Here is a 27812-nt window from a genome sequence, read left to right as displayed (position 1 = left end):
TGTTCTGGGACTGCATGAAGTAGATAATCGTTACTAAATGACTATAGCCTTGTGTTGACGTTTTGTTTCCAAAAATGCTAGACTACTAAAAAAAAAAGAAGTTATAGGTCGTTGTCACCAACGACAGTTATTGTCAACTAGAGGAACGTTTTCTAAGATTGTCTTCAGCAATTGGTGAGTGTGTCGATCATTGACGAAGGGCGTCACTTTTATTTTTAGGAAAATCGACTTTAGAATAGAGTTCCACCTAATTCCTTTGGCCAAAAAAATATGTTAGAGGATTTATTTTGTAATAATACTCTTAAAAAGATAAATTATCATTTTTTTTTTCTTGCTCTTTTATATCAGTTAAAATGCATATGCTCATGGGATGGCCTGCCTCTTGCATGAGGAAGCCCAATTAGCCCTACAAAAATAAATAAATAAAATAAAAACTGATATTTCTGTTTAACGTTATAATTTTTTTTTCAGGCCTCTACCCTTGTTTAATATGTTCCTGAGAACGTCTTTAAGTCGGATTTGTACGTAACTCGTATCCCTGATGCACAGGGCATATACCATAATAATAATGATACTATAATGGTCCATGTGCAACATAAATAATACAGTGTAATAATAATAATAATAATCTCCCTGTACTGTAATAATAAGTTATAGACGCTATTGTGCTCTTTCTTTTAATTCAAACAAACAGAACATAAAAATAAACTCGTACAAAAAGTTTAGATAGGAGATAGAAGAAATTTCAACAAAGAATATTAAATGTTGCATTAATGTCTTGCTTACTGGAAGAGGCATTTCTGAGGCAAGAAGGTAGGCTAACATTAATCGGAAGATGATGATGGAGATGGTACTAGAAAGGATGGACTTGTTGCTGGAGAATCAGGATTTGATTCTGTTTCTGGAGGAGGGAAGCTTACCACTGAAATCGGTTTCTTGAAAAAGGTATCTAGGGTTGTTTGCACAGCCTTTTTCAATTATTATCATAAATGGCCTTGTAGCAGCTGATGTTCTCACTAACTGCACGGTAAACCTTCGTGAACCGCTGATTGTTAGGATCTTGCTCCTCAAGCTTAGCAAATCCTGCTTCAATGAGGCGAAAGGCTTCAGCTAATTCTTTTGTCGTAAACTTTCTTGGCTTTCTTGGCACAAGAACACAAAGAATCTTCTGATTCTTTGTGTTCTTGTGTTTCTATCAGCTGCTTCTCTATCTCCATAACGTCTTCATTGGTTAATTCTTGTGAATGGGACTCTAGTAAATCAATGACATCATTTTCATTGATGTCCAATTGTAGCGCATTGCCACTATCAAACGCAGCTTTTCTGGCCTCGGCGATGTCTTCTGGGAAGTCACAAAAATCACCACAGAATTGAGGGCACAGTTTGTTCCACACCTCCTTTAATTGTCGATTGCTTCACTTGTTCCCAAGAATCAACAATGTTTTTTGACATCATGGATGTTATAATTCTTTCAGAACTATCTCAAGGTCATCACATCACTTTCCGTAGCCCCCCTGACTGCTTGCAGGAATGTACGCCGTAAGTAATAAGCCTTAAATGCAGAAATGACTCCTTGGTCTATTGGCTATAGTAACGATGTAGTGTTGGGTGGTAAAAATACGACCTTTACATTAGGGTGAAGGTCATCTAAAGATGTTGGATATCCAGGAGCACTGTCCAACACAAGCAGAATTTTAAAGGGAATTTTCTTTTACGAACAAAAACGTTCCACAGCATGAATAAAACAGTTCAAGAACCAATCTTCAAACATGGCAAGTATGACCCAGGCCCTTAAATTTGACTTCCAAATAATGGGAAGAGCTGCTTTAATAATGCGGCGAAGTGCGCGTTTGTTTACATGCGCGAAAGAAACTAGTTTCCGAATTATTAATTTAATTATTTAATTATTAATTATCCTTATGAGGAGCCTTTGGGAGCCTGTTCATAAATATGGAACGCTGTAAGTCGAGTCGTTCGTAACCCGGAGACCGCCTGTAATTATATTTTTCTATTGGATTTTGTATTACAAAGTCTCTTATTTCTTGTTCACTTCACCATATTCATGGTAGAATAATTGTTTGTCATAAAAATCCACATGAAAAATAAGTGAATTTTTTAAGTAATTAATATCTAAATTGGGAATCCCAGATAATATCTTTAACAAAGAATGAAAAAAAAAGCATGCGATTTTATATTTTGAAAATTTTAAACTTAATTTAAAATTTATGAATGGCAATTAATTAGTTGTTTCGAAAACTGTTCATAACTTTGATGCATGTATTATATACTTCATTATTCAGCTCCGAGGACTTTAGTGTGGGATAGAAAATCCAAGTTTCACTGAAGAAGATAGGATAATGATTTTCATAACTGAGAATAATTTTCTTAATGGGATGGAAAGATAAGTTGAGAGAGATATTTAAATATGCAACTCAAGAAATAATTAAATTATCCTCATCCCTTTATGTGGTACTGTATTTAAAATAATATTAGTCATCATCACATACATTTTATTCACATACATACATCACATACATACTATTACAACAGCTATTCAATTTAGTCAGAGAATCTTGCAGACTTGTTGCGGATTTATTTAGAAGTATAACATCATCCGCATAAAGCAAACAGCTGACATTAACATCTTCAATTTTGATATCATGTTTACTATCACTTTCCTTCATAATGTGATCCATGATGCTTATTACGATAATGATATTTTGAAGGGGACAGTAAAGTTTAATTATGATCATCAAAATAATAATTCACGGTATATATATATATAAATAAGATTTTTTTTTACTTTGGGAATAATGTATATTAGGGTTACCAAGTAATTTTATAAACTTGGTTATTTTACTCCTAATCCCAAGTAAGCAAACCGTTAAGTTTGCACCTGAAACGTAGTTCAAGTCTAAAGGTGATGCAACACCAAGGCAACTCATTGTAAAAGTGGGTAAAGCTCTGATCACTATTCTTAGTATTTTCCATGATATAAAGTACATCTCACTAAGCAGTACATTATGGAAAATATTACGAATAGTGATCAGAGCTTTACCACCTTTGCAATGAGTTGCCCTGGTGTTGCACCACCTTTAGACTTGAACTACGTTTCAGGCGCAAACTTAACTGTTTGCTTACTTGGGATTAGGAGTAAAGTCTATATATATATATATATATATATATATATATATATATATATATATATATATATATATATATATATATATATATATATATATATATATATATATATATATATGTATATATGTTAAAGATGCCAAGCTATTTTAAATAGAAACCTGTTTTTTTTACTCCATTTCCCAAGTAAGCAAACAGACAAGTCAGTCAAGTTTGTATATATATATATATATATAGATATTTGTGTGAAATCGTGTTCGTTCACTCGCCCGTTTTCCCACCGGCAAAACGGGAAATTTTATCCCAGGATAAAAATTTCCGGCATTTTACTTTATATGAGATCAGCTAATCATGTTTATCTGAAAAGCCCTCATAAAGGTTCTTCGTAAGAGACGGGATTAAAACGCAATTTTTTCCAGTCAAACTTTTTCATGGAAACTGACTGAGCTATGGAGGCTTATCCTATTTATGTTCACGTTTACGTAAAGGGATTTCCTGTGAGGATACTAAAGAACTTTTATCAAACATCCTCCCTCTCCTCTGTTGCAAAGTGATGCATTGTGATATCAGTCTTTTTTAAAAAGATGCACTTCATTTAAATACATAAAATTCATGTAAAATGCTAATTTTTTAACTCGAAAAATGACATATACATTACCCACAATTTCACAACGTAAATCATTCATCATTCTAAATATATCCTCTATCGCTTCTCTTTCCCTTCAGAAATATAATATTCCTCATATCCCCTCCCCTTATCCAATGGGAAGAAGATAAATCTCCTAAATGATCTAAACACAATTACTTAAATCTTAAATTAAAAATCATTTTATCATCATCAAATTTCGAATATATGTATCTTCAAGCGGTGTACAGAATATTGCGAGTACCACAATTAAAAATACATTATTATTAACCTCCTATCTACAATTTTCTTTCAAATTAATCTATTATTTGTAAGTACACCAATGTTATCAGATAATCTATTTTGGTCTTCAGGGACAGTTCTAACTTAATCAAACCACTTAGATCTTAGTCTTCCTGTGGGTCGTTTTCCTGACATTTTGGCATATAGAAGCTGTTTTACTAACCTTTGTTCTCCGGTGCAGTTAACCTTGTTGGTTCTCGAATTACAATAATGTCAAGCTCCTTCCTAATATCTTTATTTTTAATATGATCCAGTCAGTGATTCGATCTGTTCACTCCCCTAATTTTTCTCTGAACTTTCTTATCTATGGTCTCTAGTCTTTTATTAAATGCTTTATTTCTAACTGAACTATTGCTTTGAACAGATGTATACTCCCGGCGTAGTTTTGGTTATTTTCTCTCTTATTCCATTAATGATTCATTTGACTCTCAACATATATTTGTTTATTCTATTTCCATATTTATTTCTGCAATGGGGGATTGAGACAGCCTTCCCGTGCCCCCCCCCCTGCTAGTAGTGTTACCTTGTGGTACATTGCTAGTGCTTCAGACAAAAGAAGCCCCAGAGATGAATCACAGGTAACATGAAGCTAATGTCTCAAACAAGGCGTCCAAAGGTGCCAAGCCTCCTGGACCACTTACTGCGACTGTGATGAATACCAAACTTAAAAAGCTCCATGCCGGCTCGATCGTCGCCCTGAATAACAAGGATCGTTGCTTGTTTGGGTGGAGGGCAAGCTTCGAAAAATAAGTTACATTCCCCTAAACAACACTCTCTGAAGATATTTTCCCTAAATACAGAAGGACTATCTAAATCCAAAGCCGAAGTCATCGGCAAAATGGCCAAAGACAAAGCAATTGACGTCTTGGCTCTCCAGGTAATCCATGTGCCTGACACAGCCCTCAATAGACTAAAGATCTCAGATCTAATTCTCGTGTCTTATAGAATTAGATCTGAGATCTTTATAACTTATATAACGTTATAACGCAGTTATAACGTCTTATAACTGCCATCCCAAGCATGGGATGGCAGTTATAAGACGAGATATAAGAATACTCTTATATCTCGTGTATAAAAAAAAAAAATTAAAAAAAATCAGCTAACGCCTTTTTATTCCCGTATACGGGAGTAGGCGAGGCCATTTAGCCCTATCTAACTTTTGGAGACTGAGTGGGCAGTTCAATCTCCACTGGTACCAATCAGCGATAGATGGCCCAATGCTATCACCAATTAAGCGGTACGCAGTGAAGCGAGACGGCTCAAATGTGCCGCCATCTCGTGGTCCCTAACCCTAACACAATATATTTAATGTCTGAAATAATGTGGGTTCTACGGTCGATTTTCTTGAGTTTACAGGACGAAAAACCCGAGTTTCCGGGAGGAAAAACCTGCTTGCCCGTGCCAGAGATCGACTAACTCGGGAACCGGTCGAAAAAAGGCTTAGAAAAATTTCCTCTAGTCGCCGACTAGACTCAAACCAAGTCTTCCTTCGTGCGGCCAAGCGCGGTGGTGTGCAAACGCCACATCCACTGAGCTACACAGGCTCTTTCTCGTGTATAAGTATAAGAGTAATATTCTTATAAGACACCAGTTATAAGAATACTCCATAGGTATTAAAGTAGATGGTGGTATCAAAATACCACCATCTACAATGTGTACAAACCTCCATCGCAATCCTGGCCTGATCAGATGAACCTGCCACCATCTCACCCTGCTATCTATGTTGGTGACTTCAACTCTCATCACACGATGTAGGGCTATTCCTCTAACAACCAGGACGGTAATAATCTAGTTAACTGGATGGATACATATAACCTGTATTTGATTTACGATGCCAAGCAAGAAGGCGCTCTCCACTCAGCCAAATGGAACAAAACCTACACCCCAGATCTGTGCATAGTCTCTAAAGACTCTGAAGGCCACCACGTGCCAACAACCAGAATCATCCTAAACAGATTTCCTAATAGTCAGCATTTTCCTACACTAATAGAGACAGGCACATCCATCCCAGTCATCAGCGGAACACCAATCGCTAGATGGAACCTTCGCAGGTCCAACTGGAATGCATTTCAGAAAAAAATCGAGCAAACCATTAGAGCAATTCCACCCAATCCTAATCGCTGTTCAAGATTTGTTAAACTAATCAAAACTGAAGCCAAAGCCTCTAAAAAGTTGTAAGGAGCTCCAACAACACACAAAATAACAGAGATAACTCATGATCAAATGGCTAATCATTTATTGAAAACTGGAAGTGAAATCTAGACAATAAAACAAAAAGACAAACAAAGATTAATAACAGCAGAAATGAAGTTTATGAGAAAAACTGCCAAGTATACTCTATTTGATCACAAAAGAAACGAAGAAATTATGAAAGAATTAAACCAAGAACCAGTAATAGAAAAAACTAAAAAATATAAACATAAATGGATGGAACACGTTCAAAGAATGAAAACAGAAAGATTACCAAAACAAGCCTTAAAGTACAAGCCATTAGGAAAAAGAAAACCAGGACGTCCTCTTAAAAGATTCGACGATGACTTCTAAGACTGGAACAAGCCACGCTAGGCCTAAATCCTTGATATGCATGATGATGATTTATTGAAAACCTCCAAGATATATCCCATGTCTATCAGGAAAATTCCTGGCAATCTGCCATCAGACAAATCCTGAAGATGGGCCCCGAGCTTCCTGAAATTGTACACTCAGTATCTCAGGAAGAGGTACAGGTAGCCTTAAAACTCACCAAGAATGGCAAGGCTGCAGGAGTGGATGGTATCACCCTGAGTTTCTAAAACATTTCGGTCAACAAGGTCAAACATAGCTGGCCGCCCTTTTCTCAGAAATTATAATGACTGAAAAACTACCAAATCTGTGGCGGTAAGCCAAAATAATTGCCGTACCCAAACCAGGGAAAGATCCAAATCATGTGAAAAATCTGCGACCTATCTTGCTTTGCTCCACCTTTAAGCTCTTTGAAAGAACTCTCCTTAAAAGAATTTCACCACTCATCGAAAGAACACTCCCGATTGAACAAATTGGCTTCAGGCCGGGAAGAAGTTTCTGTGACCAGGTCCTGGCCCTCACAACACAATTTGAAGCAGGCTTCCAGAAGAAACTTAAATCTGGAGCCACTTTCATTCACCTAACATCAGTTTATGACACAGTCTGGATCATGGGCCTCCTCTTAAAGCTAGGAAATATTATAATGTGCAAAAAACTTTCAGCTTTTTGAATCCATTCTTTCCAACGGAAAGATCCGGGTCCATATTGGCGGAAAAAAGAGCAGGCCCAGATTCCTTCACAATGGTCTCTCACAGGGCTCTGTGTTATCCCCTGTACTTTTTAACATCTACGTGTACGACTTACTACATACCAGCTCAAGCAAGTATATGTACGCTGATGACATAGCGATCCTACATCAATCTATCTCCTTTCCCAACCTAGAATCAACCTTGAACACAGACCTGAACATCGTAAAAGAGTACTTGAAGCAGTGGTACTTGAAGCCAAATCCAACAAAAACTGTGTCCACAGTATTTCATCTGAACAATGCAAAGGCGACTCGACACCTCAACCTTTCTTTCTGTGGAAAAATGGTAGAACGCAAGCCTCACCCGAAATACCTTGGAGTGAGCCTGGACAGAAGCCTAACCTATAAAAGGCACATCACCAACCTCTCCAACAAAATTAAAACGAGAAACAATATCATTTCAAGGCTTGCTGGAACAACCTGGGGTTGTGGTGCAGAAGTCCTAAGGTCGTCTGCACTAGCCCTCGCATTGTCTGCAGCAGAATATTGTTCCCCTATCTGAGAAAGAAGTGCAAACACTAACATTATAAATTCCCAGCTAAATTCTACCATGCCCAAAATTAGTGAGAAGCACCCCTCTCTCCTGGCTGCCTGTTCTATCTAACATTGCTCCACCAAACATACGGAGAAGACAGGCCTCGATTAAAGAATTTAATAAAGTAATGAGCAACCCACTCCTGCGCCTGCAACAGACTCTCAGAAATCCACCTAGTCTTCACCTAAAATCTAAAAAACCTTTCTAGTCCATGGATGAAATCTCTTCAGCTGCCCTGCCATCAACACCTGACATGTGGAGAAAATACTGGTCCAATGATCTCCCGACAAACGGCTTCCTGGTAGAAGATCCCTGTGCTCTGCAGCCTGGTTTTGCTCTTCCTAGGAAGATTTGGTCATTAATCAACAGGATCAGAACTAACTAAGGAAGACGTGGCTGCTTACTACATAAATGGGGGCTGTTAGACCACCGTTATTGTGATTGTTCTCCAGTGGCTCAGACGATTACTCATATTGTGAACGACTGCCCAAGGCGCCAATTTCACGGCGGTGGCCTACAGGACATCCACAAGGTGATAACTGAGGCCTTGGATTGCCTTTCCAGACTGGACATTGACCTGTAGATGTTCTGTATTCCTTTTGCCATAAGAATAAATAAATAAATCCTGCTATCTTCACTAAATGTTTTGCCTAAATAGCTGAAATACAGTATTTTACTTATTATATACTCGTAGATTCTCCATTGAGGATGCGGGTGATGTTTTCCATGTTCGTGCCTATTTTTACACCTATTGTTACTTTATTGCTGATATTAGTTATATAATCTATTCAAAAAGACCTGAAATGAATTTGTTTAGCAGTATAATATCATCTGTATAAAATAAAGAACTGAGTTCTGCAATTTTGATATCAGGTTTGATACAGTTTTTCACATTATGATCATAATATGATCTATATAGATAGTCAAGAATAGTGTGCATCCTTGTCTCTCCAGATATTACATCAAACTTTCAGCTGGTTATAAGCAAGGAGATCTTTGGCGCAGTCAAGCAGGGTTTTTCGGTCTAGAAACTTGCAGTTAAACTGTCTCAGACAATAGCAATGTTTAAGGATTGAGAACACAAGATGATGCCAGTTGTCTGTTGTACACTTGCCTTCGAAGTTTTGAAATTCTATATTCCGACTTGAACTCTCGGTGACGAATAAGGGTGATACCCGCTGGCTTCCGATTTCCTAAAACTTAAAGCTAAGAGAGTTCTGCCTTCTCCCTTTGTGGGATAAAAGACAATTGAGGATTTATTTATTTATTTATTTTATTATAAACATCACTTAGACCAGGGTTTGAATCATTTGCCTTGCATAACCAAAGGAATTTTTCGAGCAAACATGATTAACTTATCTGTTATTTTACTAATAATAGTTGTGCAGTTGTGGGATCTATTTCTCTCTCTCTCTCTCTCTCTCTCTCTCTTTCTCCAATGAAACAATAACCCAACAGCATTTTCTCCAGACAAATTTTAGGAACAGTTTTTCCTGGAAGGATGAAACTGTCTGTTCCTGATCGATTCTGTATACTGAAAATCTACAAGAATAGCGTGAATTTCTTTGTTTTCGCTTCTTATACACAGTCTAAATTCAATATTTATTTTTAAACATGTAAATTAGTTTAACAATGTGTTGTACATTTTTCTGAGTTGGTTACTCTGAAGCTTATTTTAGCAATTTATAGAAATCAGGACATTGACCATTACCCACATGCTGTATGATACTCTGCTCAATCGGCCACTCAACCAAATAAGAGGATAAAGTTAGTAATATATTGTCAGATGGAAAACAGTTATCAATAGATCGTAAGATATGCGGGTCGAACAGAGAGAAACATGAAATTAGTAATCAGTGACTGGAATAATAAATTAGTTACACTTTTGAATAAATATGAAATTTATTAATTACTTCCCTATTTCAGGAACATGGAAGGAGATTCATTAGTACAACAAATGGGAAAAAACACGCCCAGACGGTCAACAGTCAATACATCTTTCCACTAAGCATTCGGGTCAACTTTATATTATTTGCCATGTATAGAGAGGGCATTTGTAGAAAATAGTTTGTATCTAATATGCAATAAAAAGGTAGCAAATATAGTAATTTCAGTTTTTCACTATTGCTATCTCCCTTTTTTAAATATGTTTTCAATCAAAGTTGTACCAAAAACTGAATGCTTTTCTCATTCAACCTTTTCAAGCCACACAAAAATTCTTGTCTTCCGCATAATCAATGTAAATCTATTCTTCCAAATAAATTCAATTAAGAAATGGGAGAGATGAATTGTCACAAGAAAATTATCCTTTCAAGTAAGTTTAGTTTAAGAAACAAAAAGGGGACAAGTTACTTGGAGCCAGATTAGGGTAAACAGGTGGAAAATGAACTAAAGTTCTATATTTATCTATCTATGTATTGCAACAACTGTTATGTGAATCCAGACATTATCTTCATGAAAGAACCCTATAGCTCAACTTTCCTTTCTCTTTTCCCTTAAGAGCTGTTTTCATTTTTAAAAACACTCTGAGAACCATTTTTAGATGAACAGTTATTTATGATTCATCTTGATCTCTTCCTGAAAAATTTTTTCGAAATTTCTTAACATAGAAATTCAGACTGTATCCACTACTTGCTTTATCCTGGACTCCTAATGATGTAACGAAGCCTTTTCGAGTAGGTGTGAGTGATTATTCTCTTGATGCGATAATCTTGACAACTACAAGAATCCAGGATCGACAATCAATCATATTTGTGTAATAGGATATGGAAAGCCTCTATATTTATCTCCCTCACAAGACCCCGATATTAATAATCTGCTTTGCTACAGAATCTAAGATTTATTCATAGGGAAAGATATTCAAATTAGCTTTAAAATTTTAGTGCCTCCATAGAACAATAAGTGCTTCTATGGCTCAGTCAGTATAGCGAAGTCCCTTGGTCGGAAAGACCTGGGTTCGATTCCGGGCAGTGACGTGAGGAACCTTTATCTAGTCTCTTTCGCCTAAAGGGGTGAGTTAGCCAGTCTCATAACGAGGTAGGGGGGGGGGGATTTCACCAGGAAAGTCGTGCTTTTCGTCCCCCAGAACAAGCAAACCGGTCCCCTGAGCACACATGGATTACAGTCATGAATATGTCCCAGCCATATGCCGATCCCAAGCCCGGATGTAATTGGGGGGGGGGGGGGGGGGGGGAAAACAATGGTGAACTACTCTGTAACAATCTCACCAGGAACAATGCCTACAAAAGTCACCTAGGGTCGGAAATGACTGAAAGGGAAAAACCAGATATAGAACAATAGAAAGAACTTGATTCACTTTTAGTTGAAAAGAACCTGGTCTGAAAAGAAATGTTTATAAAGGCTTCTCAACTGAACAGTTAGGTAGATAGCCGATCTTTCACGCAGCTGCATGCAGGGAGACGGGTGAGAATTTCTCCTTTATAAAACTCGAAAACTACGTTCATAACCTGTTATTCGGAGTCTCACACAAAAACCTAATTTTATTTTTATTTTTAAAGTTGCACTTTTGATCAGGAAGTAACAACTGCAATATCTATCTACTTATATTTAAACTAACCAAAGAATTTTGCACTAGCCAAAAGAAATATTTGTATTAGTTCTCGTAACCAATAATCGTGTTGAATAGATTAAATATAACTTTTTTTTATTCATTATAGTCCAGCAGTATGTCTGGATATTGCCATAATTTGTATAAAGTTCCTTCGCTGGTATACAGAAAAACGTTTGCTGTAATGGGATTTCAGAGAACTGCACTTGAATCAAAGCTCTTTTTACTTCCGCTTAACTGAACTCAATTTGATTGGTTTGTCAGTTCAAAGGTGGAATGGTATCTACAGATGAATGCTAAACACACAAAATGTCCGCTGATGACCGAGGGGGGATGAAAATTCTTTCAGTCATCGGCCAAAATGTGAAAATGTGCTGCAGATTCAGGAACTCTTCCATAAAAACAGGAAGAGATATCACGGTTCACAACTTACTTGGTTAATCAGTTCAGACAAAATCTCATTTGGATCATGCCAAAACATTCTGATAAAAGGCGGGAGCATTCGGACAAATGCAGCAAATGTCCCAACTCGTTCTTCTTTATTTGTCCAGGAATATCGACACAAAAATAATATGATTGTTGTTCCATATCCTCCTTATATCCCTGATTTGGCGTCATGCCACTTTTTTACTTTTCCATCATCCAAATTTGCACTGAAGGGAAGAATATTCGATGATATAACTCACGGTAAAGGAATACCGTGAGTAGACGTATAATTACAAAATTAATGACGGAAAATCTCACGTAAAAAGATTTTTTTAATAGTATAATTTTCGCCTGTGTGTCACAGGCATCTTCAGTATATGTTAAGCAGAAAATAAACAATAACTGACAATTCCAAAAAGCGCCACCTAAGTAGCTGGTGTAACATAACTAAAAAGGTCAATAAAACTTCCTAAAAAAAATCAAATTAAAAAAAAAAACTATATATACAATAAAAAGTTGGGAAGATTACTTGATTTGTAAAGTACTATCTCCCATAAAGGGGATAGACGTAATCCATCAGATCTGTTTAAGATAGGTCTAGCTATCCGTCTATCCCCTTTATGGGAGATAGTACTTTACAAATCAGCTAATCTTTCCTAACTTTTTATTGTATATATATATATATATTTTTTTTAAATTAAATTTTATTTTTTTAGGAAGTTTTATTGACCTTTTTAGTTATCTTACACTAGCTGCTTAGGTGGCGCTTTTTGGAATTGTCAGTTATTGTTTAATTTCTGCTTAACATGTACTGAAGATGCCTGTGACACACGAAAATTATACTATTAAAAAAATCTTTTTACGTGAGATTTTCCGTCATTAATTTTGTATTTATTCGATGATATAATCACATTCGATATATATATATATATAAGAAATTTTCGAAGTTCATAAAAGTTTATGGGCACTCTTCTTCGTTTTCGACAATGAAGATATGGGCTGCCGAGTTTAAACGTGGCAGTACCAGCCTTGAGGATGATCCACGTGAAGGACGTCCAAAAAGTTTAACAACAGCAGAAATCATTGATCAAGTGCACGATATGGTATTGGATGTCCAGCGAGTGAAAGTGCGTGAAATTGCTAAGACTATAGGTATTTCAAAAGAACGTGTACGATATATTGGGCTTGGTTGGCCGATTGGATAGCCTATCCGCTCTCCAGCCAAAGGGTTGCAGGTTCGAATCCCGCCGTGAGCATGGATGTTTGTGATTGTCTGTGGAAATACCAGTGGTTGTCGACAGTAGATGGTGTTGGTGTAGTTGCGGTCAGTTGGTGATTGAATGATAGAGGCGGAGTTGTAGAGCAGGTGCCCTCCCTCGATGAGTCCTCGGACTCCCTGGAGGTGTCAAATAATAATAATAATAATAATTTTGCATGAAGAATTGCAAATGAAAAAGCTTCGCGCAAGTTGGGTGCCTCGCTTGCTCACAGCAGATCAAAACGCACTCGCATGAAAATCTCTGAACAGTATTTGGAGCGTTTTAACAAGAATAAAACTATTTTGTGCGTCGATTTATTATCATGGATGAAACTTTGATTCACCATTACACACTAGAATCCAAACAGCAGTCAAAATAGTGGACAGAAGCCGGTTGTTCAGTGCCAAAGAAGACAAAGTCGGTTCCATCAGCAGGAAAGGTCATGGCATCGGTGTTTTGGGATGCTTAAGGCATTTTGTTTATTAAGAGTAAAACAATAACCGGGGAATATTATTTCTTTTACCCAGACTAGACGAAAAAAATTCATGCTTTGGGATGCTAAAGGCATTTTGTTTATTACTTATCTTGAAAAGGGTAAATCAATAACCGGGGAATATTTTTCCGATCTTTTAACCAGACTACACGAAAAAATTCGTGAGAAAAGACCCGGTTTGCAGAAGGAAAAAAATCATCTTTCATCAGGACAATGCACCTGCCCACAAAGGTGTTTTGGCATTAGGAAAATTAAGGAATCTGCACGATGAATTGTTGGAACATCCACCCTTTTCCCCAGATTTGGCTCCCTCTGACTTCTGTCTCTTCCCAAAACTAAAACTCTTCCTGACGTCCGCGTTTTTCTTCGAATCAAGAGGTGATTGCAGCTGTAGAGGAGTATTTTACAGATCCTACTGAGAACCACTACAGGGACGGAATCATGGCGCTGGAGCATCGCTGGAATAAATGTATTAGTTTTAAGGGAGATTATGTTGAAAAATAAAAATAATTGTGAAATTATAAATTCGTTTTTTCATTATTAGGCCGAGAACTTTTCAGACTACCCTCGTGTAAACTGCTGGTCGTACATGTCGAGTCCAAATATGACTTCTGGACATTTTATGTAGCCGGTAATTGCGGGAACGCTGAGTTCATATCTCATCAGAAAATAGGATTCTGTAAATTAACACGGTAGTTGATAACTTCTCTTAGTATGATCGTCAAACACTGAAAATAGCGATCCTCCAAAATAAATAAATAAAAGTTCAAACAGCACATTTAACTAGTATATCAAGTAGAATTGAAATTCCTTAATCGTTTGATTTAAGTTAAATCTTTTTCATTTTACTTTGATATATTCAGTTAAGCTAGAATGATTTCAACTCTTTTTATTTTATTTATTTTATTTTATTTATTTATTTATTTATTTTGCTAATTGAACCGCAGATCTAGTTGGCTGAATGGATAGTGTCTATTCTCAAACTAATAGGCTGGGCTCTAAACGTACTATGTCAGGGAAGTTTAAGAATGGCCTTAAATGGCAGATGATTTTTATATCATATGTGAGATCATCCCTGCTGGAAGCTTGAAGTGGCTTGGGAAAAAAATATTATGTGTAGTTTCTAGAGTAGGAGATTCGAAATCTATGTAATCCTTATCCCACGAATGGTAATAATGAGTTATAGTTCCGCAGCCTCTTATAAATGGCACTATTATATCATAGCTGCACAAAAAGAACAAAAAATCACCACCTCTTATAACTCTAGTTCTATGCAAAGATTAGAGAGTATCTCAATTGTAGTGCTTTTAAAGTCCGCGCGGTTAGCCTAGTGGCTATGCGCTTCTCAACCATATGACTGGGGAAGAAGTGTCCTGGGTTCGATTCCCGTCGCCAACGTGAGGAGCATAAGGATCTTCCTCAGCCATAGCCAAGTTAGCCGGTCTTGGGCGTGAACAGCAGGGTTTTTTCCCCCAGTTTATCTGGGGGTTTTCATCCCGCAAGTAGGCAAACCGGTTCCATGAACACACGGATCTACAGCGTAATACTTACCCCCCATGAGGGGGCTCAACTCTCCCCAATAGGAATGGGGAGAAAAGGGAGGAAAACTCCATATGAATAAATAAATAAGTGCTTTTAAATCTGCGTTCAGATCGCATACCTTTACCACATGCCACCATGCCTTGCCGATCAATGTCCTTTTTCATCTGATCCACTTTTTGTATTTTTAAAATAACCACACCAACTTATTGTGTAAATCCAAAGGAAAATCTCTAATAAACTGCTCTCACAATAACGTTTGATTTCATTTGGTGTTTGGAATATCTGGATTCGAGTCCTATCTAGGATACGTAAAAACCTTTATAGGGTTTTTTTAAATGAAGGTCAATTATAGACCAAATATATTCAAACGCGCAGGTTTCGGAAGCCAAGGATATTTGTCATCTCGTGAGTGGGAAAGGTACCCTCCCTGAACAGACCGAAGAAGAAGAAGAAGAGGATGATGAAAGAACATTTTCTATAAAATGGTGTGTGTGTGTGTGTGTGTGTGTGTGTGTGTGTGTGTGTGTGTGTGTGTGTGTGTGTGTGTGTGTGTGTGTGTGTGTGTGTGTGTGTGTGTGTGTGTGTGTGTGTGTGTGTGTGTGTGTGTGTGTGTGTGTGTGTATTCCGAATGTTTTTGATGGATTTTAGGTTTATGAGCGTTATTTGACACGGAATGAAAAATAACCATATAAATGAATGAATAAAGAAGAGAAGAGAATAAGTTGAATTTATTTATTGCCACACAATTTTATATGATCATAAAAAGTTATAATCAGAAGAAAAGAAAGAAAAAAAATCTTCATCAATGACCACTCTTGACCTTACCCGCTTTGTTTTTTTCCGTGTGTCACATTTGTACACGAGTCATTTATAATCCAGCCTCCAAGTACGGTATATAAAGTGGTGTAATAGTTTCAAGTCTGACATTGAAAATGATTCGAAGTGCCCCTTAATTATGATTTATATGTGTTTATTCGGTACAACGAACTCAAACATATCCGGGCTTACCCCTATCGTACCTGGTAAGTATATATAAATAGGCCTTGTAACTACGAAAAAGATACGATAATAGTGTAAGTCATGGCAAGCTGTATTTTGATTATTGCGTCCTCTTTCCTGGCGAGAGTAAGTTGCATTTATTTATAGTTAAAAGGAAAAATCGGATTTATTCTTTTATTTTGTATAATTTTTCTAAATTATTTTAATACGAGTATGTCTTTCGAATGGAGTTAGTTTGAATTTACTATTTATTGTTTTCAACATTAACTGAAGAGATTTTTAAACTGATTACAACTAATTCTCCTTTTATAGAAGTGTCATTCATTTAAAATGCTTCCCCCCTGTTCTTATGTTCTGTTATTTATTATATAAATACTATCTTACATAAACTTTTTTTTAAGTCATCATCATCATGCATGTGGAATGTATTCAATATAAACAATTATCACAATAAAGAATAAGTTAAAATCACTACAGTATACTGCATTCGATTATTGAAAGGGCTATCAATAAAGCTGGAAAGCAAGCAAGGTGAACTGATAACGATGTTTTCGAAAGAATATAACAGCCATAAGGGCAAGACGGCATCAATGAAGTTATATTGCTGTCGGCATGATTACTTTAGGGCCACATCTCATTCAAACTTTATGACGCCTAAGAAATATTGAAACCAACTCCGAACTCTGAAAAGGAATTCCGTCGACGCGTACAGGGATTGTTTTCTCTAAATAAATCAAGATTTGAATTTCAAACTGCCTCCTCGGCTACTAGTATCAGGAAAGTCTCAATACAAAACCAGAACCATCGATGATTAATATTGTTTAGTTTATTATGATAACCAAATGTACTTGTAATGCAAAACTTGAAAGCTCTCTCTCTTTCTCTCTCTCTCTCTCTCTCTCTCTCTGATCTCAAATCCTGTCGATTATATGATATAAAATAGGCCTCAGTAGCTCAGTCGGTTTCGCCGTATCCTTTTGGATGGAAACACCTTGGTTAGAATCCTATGTAGGAGTCGAATAATCCATCAGTGCTTTTTAAATGAAGGTGAGTTAGAGGTGGAAGGATTTTCCTCCAGGAAACGTGCTTGCCAATGAGCCAGAAAAACACATGCAATTCACACAAAAATTTATACTTAAGCATATGGTTAATACCTTATCATATTATGGTTAGAAAGCTAATATGAACAGATGGTTGTTTCATGGGCTGTAAATACGCGGATTATTATTATTATTATTATTATTATTATTATTATTATTATTATTATTATTATTATTATTATTATACAATATCACTGAAATATATATACAGAGAAAGATATTTGAATCAGCCAGTCTTTTCCATAAACTGTTGATTACCATATGATTGTCAATTAGATATGCAACTGTACTACTGCTGTGTTTATTATAGCTATGGACAATTCTTTAATGAAGCGCATTTTATTTTAATGTTAAATTGCTTGTATACTGTAGAAAATTAATATTAATGAATATTGCAATACCAGTATGGTGCGTTCCTGATTAGTTTGCTAGCCCAGATTCTGTACTTTCTAAGTTAATGTTTCTTAAAAGGTCTGACGCGGATTGGGTCCGAGGAGTCAACAGATCCTTGCGAGGTCATTATGAAAACGAACTGTAGAAACTGCGATCCTTTTCTAAGGATCTCTATCCTCCCAAAAAAGTCGGAAAACACTGATTGAAAGTAGAACCTTGACTCAGATAATTACTTACTGCACACGAATATTGACTTAATTCTTTTCATTTCGCTCTAAAAATTACAATTTTCTCCCCATTTTAGAAAGTATTGAACTTAAATATACATAACGCTTCTCTCGTATAACACACGTTTTTATAGTGATGTACTCATATGTACTTTCAAGATGTTTTGATTTTTAACTTTTTTGTTTGTTTGTTCCCCTCTTTATAGTATGTTCTCAGTAGTCCTGTCTCTCCTCCTGAAGATGTATTTATTTCGATATACGTAAGTAAGATTAGTAGAAAAAAATATATTATACTGTATATATATATATATATATATATATATATATATATATATATATATATATATATATATATATATATATATATATATATATATATATATATATATATATTTGTAACTGAACTCTTTTAAAAAAAAATGTTTTTGAGAAGATTTCAGTTACTGTATGTTGTTTTCCCTAAAACATCTATAAATAGGAATATGTACATCATAATATTAGACAAATAATCTTTATATACGAACTCAATCATTTTTAAGGCTTTAATGATCCCTTAAACGTGATCATTAAAGAATTTAATAAATACTTAATAAAAATTAATTAATATGTAAGTAAGCAATTTCTGTATAGTTATTATTATTTTGCAGCCTAACAGTTTAGAAAATGATGTGGAGAAACGTTTACCAAGTGAGGTAAATATGTACAGTATACATACAGTATATTTTTTTTTTTTTTTTTTACATTAAAAAATTGAACTTTTGCAAACAATGCTGTTTAGGTGGCGCGCAAAGCAAAAGCGCAGACGATTACTGCAATATAAAAAGAAAAAAAGAAAAGAAAAATGAATAAAGCGATCCGTTATATTACAGAATTGTAATTGCATAGAACGAAAAATATGTAAAATTTAGAAATTGTCTTTCCTATAGTAATTACCAAAATGAATTTTTCTTCGTTTCTTCATAAAGGGTGAAGAAGATGAATTACCAAAAACCCTAGAAACGAACGTGGTAAGTTATATGTACATTTTTATAGTGCCCAATTTTTTTAAAGAGAATGTAATAATACATTCTCTTTTAAAAAAGCAGTTCCTAATTTTAAAACTTTAATATCTCTTATTTAATACAATATATGTAATTATGGTAAAATAGTAACTTTTTTGACTATTATTTCCAAATAAGGTATGTATAAATAATAAAAGGCGCACACAAAAATAGTACCTACGAAATACTTTTTATAATTTTTAGCACCAAAAAATCACATATGGATTTATAATAAATACTTACAGAAAATCAAAATGAAGTTTTCGAACTGTAATTATTAACAATCTTTTTTCTGTAAACAGTTCCGCCTTACGAATAATAATCCTACTGAAGTCGAGTCAGGCGATCCAATTATCGAAGGCGATATAGTAATACCTAAAGAAGAAGCCTCACCATTGGGTGGAAAGAAAGCAGTTGCTAATAAGGCTAGTCTCTGGCCAAATGCCACAGTTCCCTACACATATCATACCTGTAAGTGTCTAGAAGATCTGCTCCAACTCATTATTTCCGTAGTGTTTCCGATATGTGAATAAAATTGTTTATATATAGCGTTTATATGTTACATAAGTTTATGTACATATAAACAGTTTAAAGGTTATGATTTACGCAGAAAAAAATTACATTTGCACCCTATTAGCCTCCCGTTATTTGGCTTAAAATATGGATTTTTGTTGTTGTTTAAATCTTTTTAATGAATTACGTAAAAAAAAGAGTTCAGCATAACAAAGATTTCATTTGCAATTATTGTCTTTTTGGTATGTTCTTCATATGTTTTAATTCATTATATTCCAGCACTTACTCAAGACATTAAAGATACTATTGAAGAGGCCATAATTCATTGGAAAGAAAAAACTTGTCTTAAGTTTAAACAAAAGACAATTGAACCCTATTTCCTAAATTTTCGATCTGATATGCCAGGGTGAGTCTTTTTATTTTATTTTTTTTTAGCCACATTGATTTATGATTATCACATTGCTTAATACAAAATGTATATACAATTATTGAATTTATTATTCTAATTATAATAAAAGCTACTTTATGTAATATAAACCTTCTTTGGTTGATTATATAGATGCTGGTCATACCTGGGAAGACAGCTCGTACCTAACAGGGGCCAAGATGTGTCTATTGGCAGAGGGTGTGAGCACGTAAGTGACTGTATTGTTCGTGGGCATTTAAGATAGAATGATTCTAAACATGAAATTCTTATTCACATTAACCGTTGACGAACTCCTAAAAGAATAAACAATAGAAATTTGAAACCCATCTTGGCAGTCTCGTCCTTGTGCTAATTGTCAATTTGCCTGTTTTGTGCAATGAAAAACTACATTTCTGGGAAACCATTTAAAAATAATAACAGCAGAACCGAACCAAACCAATCGCAGATTCTCTCTCTCTCTCTCTCTGATGTTTTGGAAGGAACAAATTCTTTTTTTTTTTCGTGGTAAATTTGAATTTCCAGATAAGGAAGAAATGAATAATCCTAATACTATACAATTAACCACAGTAAGTACAGCATTTACTGCAACATTTTCATTGCGAGCTAATTTCAAGGTCAGTGACTTTGTAGGTATATTTGGTCACTTATGGAATCTTGCTATTCGTGTATTTCAATTTACTGTTATTGGCATCTGTTTTAATGATGTATAAGAATAAATACAAAATTAATAACCGAAAAACTCACGTAAAAAGATTATTTAATAGTATAATTTTCGCCTGCGTGTCACAGTACATTTTCAGTACATATTAAGCTCAAATTAAACAGTAACTGACAATTCCAAAAAGCGCACTTAAGTAGCCAATGTAAGATAACTAAAAAGGTCAATAAATTTCCTAAAAAAAATATATATACAATAAAAAGTTAGGAAAACTTTTTATTGTATATATTTTCTAACTTTTTATTGTATATATAATATATATATATATATTTTTTTTTTTTTTTTTTTTTGTTAGGAAATTTATTGACCTTTTTAGTTATCTTACACTAGCTACTTAGGTGGCGCTTTTTAGAATTGTCAGTTATTGTTTAATTTGAGTTTAAAAGGTACTGAAGATATAAACAGGCGAAACTTACATTATTTAATAATCTTTTTACGTGAGTTTTTCCGTTATTAATTTTGTATTTATATGTCTGCTCACGGTTTGCCATTATTAAAACTTATGTATAAGAATAAAGACTGCATGAAAGCATACACAAAGTCACTCAAGAACTAAGAAGTAAAAACTTTTTTTTTTATTACAATCAAATCTATATTTATGATAAAAATTCATGGAACAAGTAGGAAATTCTGGAAAAAGAAAGATAAAAACAGTAATTTTCATTCTGTAACATTTAATACAGTATTGTTTTTTACGATTATAAAAAAATTCTATAATTGCCATTAAATTAATTCTTTCAGCATTGTTGAGAAATCATTCTGAAGATTTATTTATTTATTTATAGAAACACATCGTTGCCCACGAGATTGGCCATGCCATTGGATTCTATCACGAGCAGGCTCGAAGGGATCGAGACGAGCATGTTAAAATTCTGTGGGGAAACGTAGAGCACGATAAGTCCATACAGTTCCAAAAAGGAAACGACAATCCACGTGGGATACCTTACGACTATACCTCTATTATGCATTATGGATCTAAGGTAAAAAAGCATGAACAGTAAAGCCAATTTTCTAAACTCTTACACTTTCTTTCATTTCTATTCTTCTTTTCGTATTGGTTATGTTTTATTTATGTTTCGCTTCCTTTCTTAAACCTTATTAATCTTTATTATTTTCTTTGTTGCTCCTATCAGTTTTGTTTATCGCAAGAATTCTCCGATCATGAGCACTTCAGGATTTTTTTTTTTTTCAGGCTTTCTCCAATAAGCCCTTTGAGAAGAACACGATCATCACTAAGAATCCTCACCATCAAAGACTAATAGGAAGTGCTCAAGAACTAAGTTTTAGAGATTTGAAGCTCGCTAATGCTCTTTATAAATGCGACTGTAAGTTGCTTTTTCTTTATCATTAGACTTTTGAAACGGAGCAGAATATTACGTTGAAACGGAACTAATTTTGCTTTGATTTATTTTCACAGTTTACTGTCCAAACATCAACTATCAGGTGTGCGAAAATGGTGGATACTTGGCTCCTTATACGTGGAACGATAAGCCTTGTCCTTGCATTTGCCCTCCAAACACAACAGGAGAACGCTGTGAAAATGTCATCGGACCTTATTATGGTGAGAATTCAAATTTGGTTATATACGAGTATATATACGTTTATGATTTAGGATTTCAGACATGCAGAGCAAAAAGTTATTTAAAATAAGTTAAATAATAAATTCAAATATAAAATCCAAATAGGACCATCAATAGAAAACAAATTTGCTGTTGTAGCTGTTTGAGTATGTATCTGTACCTTTAAATTGAAATTTTGTTTTCGTCTTACTGGTGATTATATTCGAAATTAAACATAATTGCTGACTTTTCTTTATAGCGGGGCCACCTTGTGGGGGAAATATAACGGAGGAAACGATCATCGAAACCCCAGGATACCCACAGAGAACTGCACCATTCCAGTCTTGTAGTTGGATCATTCAGGTAAGATCTGATCGATGAATAATTTCATAATTCTTAAAATAATAATAATTTATTGATATTAATTATGTACTGAATGTATCGGTACCTTAATGCGAAATCATTATAACGATCATTTAAGGCAGTTATTGTATATTATGACTTTTCTCCCCCTTCTGAATTTCGTACGATAGGCGCCCATCGGCAAAAAAGTTCAGATTGAATTTCAAGGATTCAGCTTGCGAGAACCTTTCAATCGTCCAGGATCCCTTTATAACAATAAATGCGTCTATGAGCACGTCGAAATACGTCTGAAGAACATGGAAGATGGACAGATGTAAGTTGACTTCTTCACTCAGCTCTTCTACGAAGATTTAATGTGTGGCTAACATGTTTAATTTCATTATAATTCATTATAATTTCATAGTTAAATATAATGTTGCAATTCTTAATCATGATAATTCAAAAAGTATAAGTCGCAGATGACACGAATAAAACAATCTGATTTCATTCAGGAATTTCAAGGAACTTGAAATAAGAGAAATTAAAAATCAACAGCGCTCTAGAACCGATTAGCACTTCCTGTTATAATGGTTGCCATTTAAAGGTACATAAATATTTTAGTATTTATAAAACTAAGTCGTATACTAATGGCGAATGTTATAATAATGAATAAAAAATTTAAAAAAAAACATCGGTTGAAGAGTGTTTAGAAATAAATATGGACATGTTCTGAGGATAACTTTAAAAAAAAAGTGGAACGTTCATCTGAACTAGTTTTTAGACACTGTTCAAAAATACACAAAAACCTATGACATTAATTTGTCACCACAGTAAGTCTGCTCTGAATATACGGATTTTAATAAAATTTGATTTGAGTTGTGACTAAAATTTTTCGAAAATTTCCAATTTCAGTTTAGGTCGGATATATGTAACGGCAAAATTATGCAAAACATTTCAAAATAAAATCATACAAAGTAATTACTTCGCTACTGTTGATTGGAATTGACCGAAATTTGGTATTTGTGATGTGTACTAACATCTCGATCAAATTGTTTTAATTTTGGTGTTCAACAGGCCAATTTTAGTGGCAAAATTAGGGAAAACGTTGCGAAACAATACCAAGATGTTATTTTACAAATGACTAAAACTTGTGTTGTGAATACCGCTGTAGCTTTGTGCAACGTTTCTGGTTATATAATGGTAGTCAGCTGGAAGACAGAAGCTCGGTATAGGGTCATTTCTAGTCTTGCCCCTTTTCTTAGGCTCTTTTTTTTTTCGCATTGATTCCAGGAGGAGTTTAATCCAAATAAGTTAAATTTGACCGTAGAACTCACACTGTTTCAGGCAGCAATACAAATGAGAGTTAGAATCACGAGACGGCAGCTTATTGCTGTACTCTCTCTCTCAGATGTCTTCAAAATCATCGATGGTCATGATTTCAGTTATCGGTAACGTTTAAGGATGGAGGCCAACTATTGCCCATTTTGCTCTGCTCTCTTTGGGGAAATAAAAATGCTTTCGACGATATTTTTTTGTTTGTTTTGAACTTTTTAGTACATATAATAAATAAATAAATATAATTTTGACTCCCTTCAGGTATTGTGGAACTCAGATTAAGAGCGGGACTAAGATGGTCTCCCAGAGCAACACCGCTGTCGTTATTATCGTGGCTGACAACTCCATGATGGGTAACGGAATGAAAGCTTCCGTGACGTTTCAGTAATTTCTTCGGCTGATATCACTAATCACTTCAGGTATGTTTTTTTTTTTCCCCCATGGTGCTTATTTTATCATTTAACATTTACAATATTCTTAACCATAGTTATGTATAAGATGGTCAAACACTATTAAACAACTTAATATAACATAAAAAAAACTAATAGACTAGTCGCCATGAAAGAATGAAGCTTGCAATTGAATAAATTATTGTTATTATTTTAGAATCCAAGAATCCTCAGTCAAGTATACCATCATAAAATATGAGCATTTCCAAGTAATTCGGTGCTTTTTTTTTTCTTTTCTTTTCAAATCGTATGTATTTAAATCGTCAATATTTCTTTCTTGTGAATTAGGTTCTCGGAACTTGCACTAATAATAATTTGAATGAATGATCTTCATTTATTTAAGTTACAACTAACGAATTCCGATCGGAAAATCTCGATATTTAGTAATTTTCAAGGTTTTTGTTGTTATTGTTGTTGTTGCCAATGGATACTGGGATGTCAATAATCTAAACTGTAGATGTTCAATAACTGTCGTGTCAGGTCTATTGTCCAAAGTTTATGCTCTGAAGTCCCAGAGAATTGTTGCAGTTTCGTTTTCCAATACTTTCTCGAATTTATGCTGTCAGAGGCAGGAAAGCTGTATTTTTGGCATAAATTCCAATTCCTTATCTCGAGCACTTGATCGTGGCGGTATTTATAATCAGTTTGAGCCGATCTGCTGCAGGCACTGATCAGATGTTTCACAGTTTCATCTTTCTGATCACATGATCTTCATATACCTTTATTATTGATGCTTTCAATTTTGGCTTTGATTACGTTGGTTTGTAACGCCTGTTCTTGAGCGGCTAGAATAAAACCTTCAGTTTCTTTCTTAATATATCCATACAGTAGCCATTTTTTTCGGTCTTGTCAATTTTTACTTCGCTGTCTCGTTCATATTTGCCATGTATGGATTTATTTTTTCCAGCTCTCAAATAGATTATTTTGCTCTTCTTTCTTGTAATCGAATTTATTTCCAATTGCTTTTAGAAGATATTCTTGTGAAACGACTTGGAGTATCTGCTCAGGGCTTTTGTCGATGTCATTTTCTAAACCAGTTGATTCTTCTTCAACAATTCGTCTCACTTGAAGCAGACTCAGTCTGTCCACCCTTCTATGTAGATACAGTGGGTAAGGATCGCTTCTTAAATTTAATGCATGATGCACAGTCATTAATTTACGGATTTACGGCCCATTTGTCTAGGCCTTCTTTTGTCCAATCTGTTATGCTTGCTGTGTATCGGATAATGGTATGCCCCAAGAGTTCATTGCTCGAATTGTGTTTAATCCATTAAGTAGAAAAACGTTATCACCTTGGAAAATTCCACGTCTAATGCTCACCTATCTGAATTGCTCATTATTTATTATTAAAGTTGTTTTCATAATTTCTTAGCGCCAGTCAAAAACGAAGATATTTTTGGTAATTCCGAATATTTCTAGTGATTCTAAGATCCAAATTATTACTATTATTATTATTATTATTATTATTATTATTATTATTATGTATGAAATTGGATTATGCGAATTTAATGAATAAATATTTGATACTTTATTTTATTCTAGATATTTATCTATATTTCTGCTGTGCAGTCATCGAATTGAAATTTAGCAGTCGTTGACTCATGACCTCCAACATCTAGCTGTTATTGATGTGTACATGTCCATCTGTGTTATTTATGTATGTATTTATGCGTGAAGTGTTTTCTTTTGCGATTCTAACTGATGTAGATGAGAAGTGCATGTTAATAAAATAAATTTCTATGTGTAGTTTGTTTATTTAATTACTGAAATTTACAAGTATCATCTTCAATCTCATAGATCGTTTTCAAATTCGGATTTTATTAAATTAGCGGGGCGAAAATACTAAAAAAAAAAGCTTCCATTTCTCAGATGATTCATCCTGGAAACGCCTTAATGTCCGTATGAAATTCTGAATCCTTTTAAACAACGAATCAGAGCAATTGAAGAAAAAATGCTTATTTGTTTCCCTTCAATTTTTTGCACTTAAGGGGACAATCTAATTATATGCCCCTTCAATGAAAAACGTCTCTAAGTTTTTAATTTAATTTATTTTATTAAACATTTTATTTTAATTTTGATTTTATGTATCGTTTTATTGTTAGGAATCACGAGATGGCGGCATTTGTTTGCGGTACTCTCTTCCCCAGATGCCAAACTAAAACTTTTGAAAACGTGGAGTATTTATTTACTTATTTTATATTCTATTGTTTTCTTCAAATACAAAACAATATGAAATAACAAAGAAAATCTTCCCCCACCCACCCTTTTACTGCATTTTTTGTATATGTTGCTCATGGAAATGTGTGTTTAAATTTCCAATACTTTTAGCTTGTATTTCAGAATATTATTATTATTACATGACACCTCCAGGGAGTCCAAAGTCTCATTGAGAGAGGGCACCTACTCCACATCTCTCCGTCTCCACCAACTACGACTTTCATCATCTACACCAACGCCATCTACCGCCGACCATCGCCACTAATATTTTCACAGACAATCATAAACATCCATGCCCACGCCGGGATTCGAACCCGCAGCCTTTTGGCTTTAGAACAGATACGCCAACCATTCGGACAACCAGGCCGGCAATATATCCGTAAGGGACCACTACAATCTACCAGTCGTGTTTAGTGTTTATCCTGTTTAGTGAATTTATCAAAGTCGCAATAGTTTAGAATTCACCTGACAGATCGTGCCACATGGTTTTGTCATTGTTGTCATGTTTTGGTAAAGAAAATAGAAGTTTTGCTGTGCGTTGAAAATGCTGTACCTTGCAGAACAGTATTTAGGGGGGAAATATCTCACACATTCACATGAAACGTTGCTTTTTTTTTTTTTTTTTTGGTTGAAGAGAGACGTGGCTGTACTCTTTGTTTTGAAATAGAATTTCGTTTTCGTTTCATCCAATGCGACGACCGAGTTTTCTAAACATGTTAACCATCACTGATCTATTCTTTACTTTTACAACTAGCATCTGTCACTTCCAATGTTATTGTGCAATACAGATGATGAAACCATACTAGTGCTGCCATCTAGAGACATTATACATAAAATAATACACACTTCAAGGCTACCCAAAAAAGCTACTTCAATTCCACCCATTTGCAGGATATCGAAGTCAAGGACATAGAAACAGACTATTGAGCTTAATTCTCTGAAAAGATGATAATAATAAGATCGTACCGGACCCATGGTCGTTCTACCATCATACACTAAACGAAATAAATAAATGGACGACCTCTTCGCTAAATAGTATAAGTTGAACTTTTTTGGGTAGCATTGAGGTTCCTCTTAGCCAATGAGCTATGCACGGCAAGAATGCCTGTTGGAAAATTAGATGAGTGGTAACGAAGTTTCCACATAAATATCATTTACGTTGATTTTTTCTCGTAAAAAGAAAAGAAAAAAAAAAACGAAAATAAGAAGGTGCAGGTGCTGAAGTTACAACAATTTTTTACCATAACTCTGTTGAAGTATTGGTTAGCTTATGTTGTCTGTATGATTAGTG

General features: G+C 34.8%; 1 protein-coding gene and 1 long non-coding RNA gene across 2 annotated transcripts; both read left to right on the top strand.

Moving 5' to 3' along the window:
- The first annotated feature begins 1453 nt into the window (after positions 1-1453).
- On the top strand, positions 1454-22559 carry LOC150095050 (hatching enzyme 1.2-like). Its single transcript, XM_090411181.1, has 10 exons — positions 1454-1539; positions 11592-11598; positions 18128-18181; positions 19264-19432; positions 19754-19880; positions 20034-20109; positions 21405-21599; positions 21812-21944; positions 22037-22180; positions 22438-22559. Exons 1-10 carry the CDS (start codon positions 1454-1456, stop codon positions 22557-22559), a joined length of 1113 nt encoding a protein of 370 aa, XP_090267307.1.
- A 185-nt stretch (positions 22560-22744) lies between these two features.
- LOC150095049 (uncharacterized) lies at positions 22745-25955 on the top strand. Its single transcript, XR_016550151.1, has 3 exons — positions 22745-22854; positions 24117-24274; positions 25847-25955. It is a non-coding gene; the product is annotated as an uncharacterized LOC150095049 (long non-coding RNA).
- Positions 25956-27812: the final 1857 nt, after the last annotated feature.

The sequence above is a fragment of the Typopeltis vanoorti genome, chromosome 21 (assembly GCF_054136105.1).
Source record: "Typopeltis vanoorti isolate ZY-2024b chromosome 21, IOZ_Tvanoo_1.0, whole genome shotgun sequence".
NCBI lineage: Eukaryota > Metazoa > Arthropoda > Arachnida > Uropygi > Thelyphonidae > Typopeltis > Typopeltis vanoorti.
Note: the sequence above shows the minus strand (reverse complement) of the source record. Positions and strands in the feature narration are given on the sequence as shown.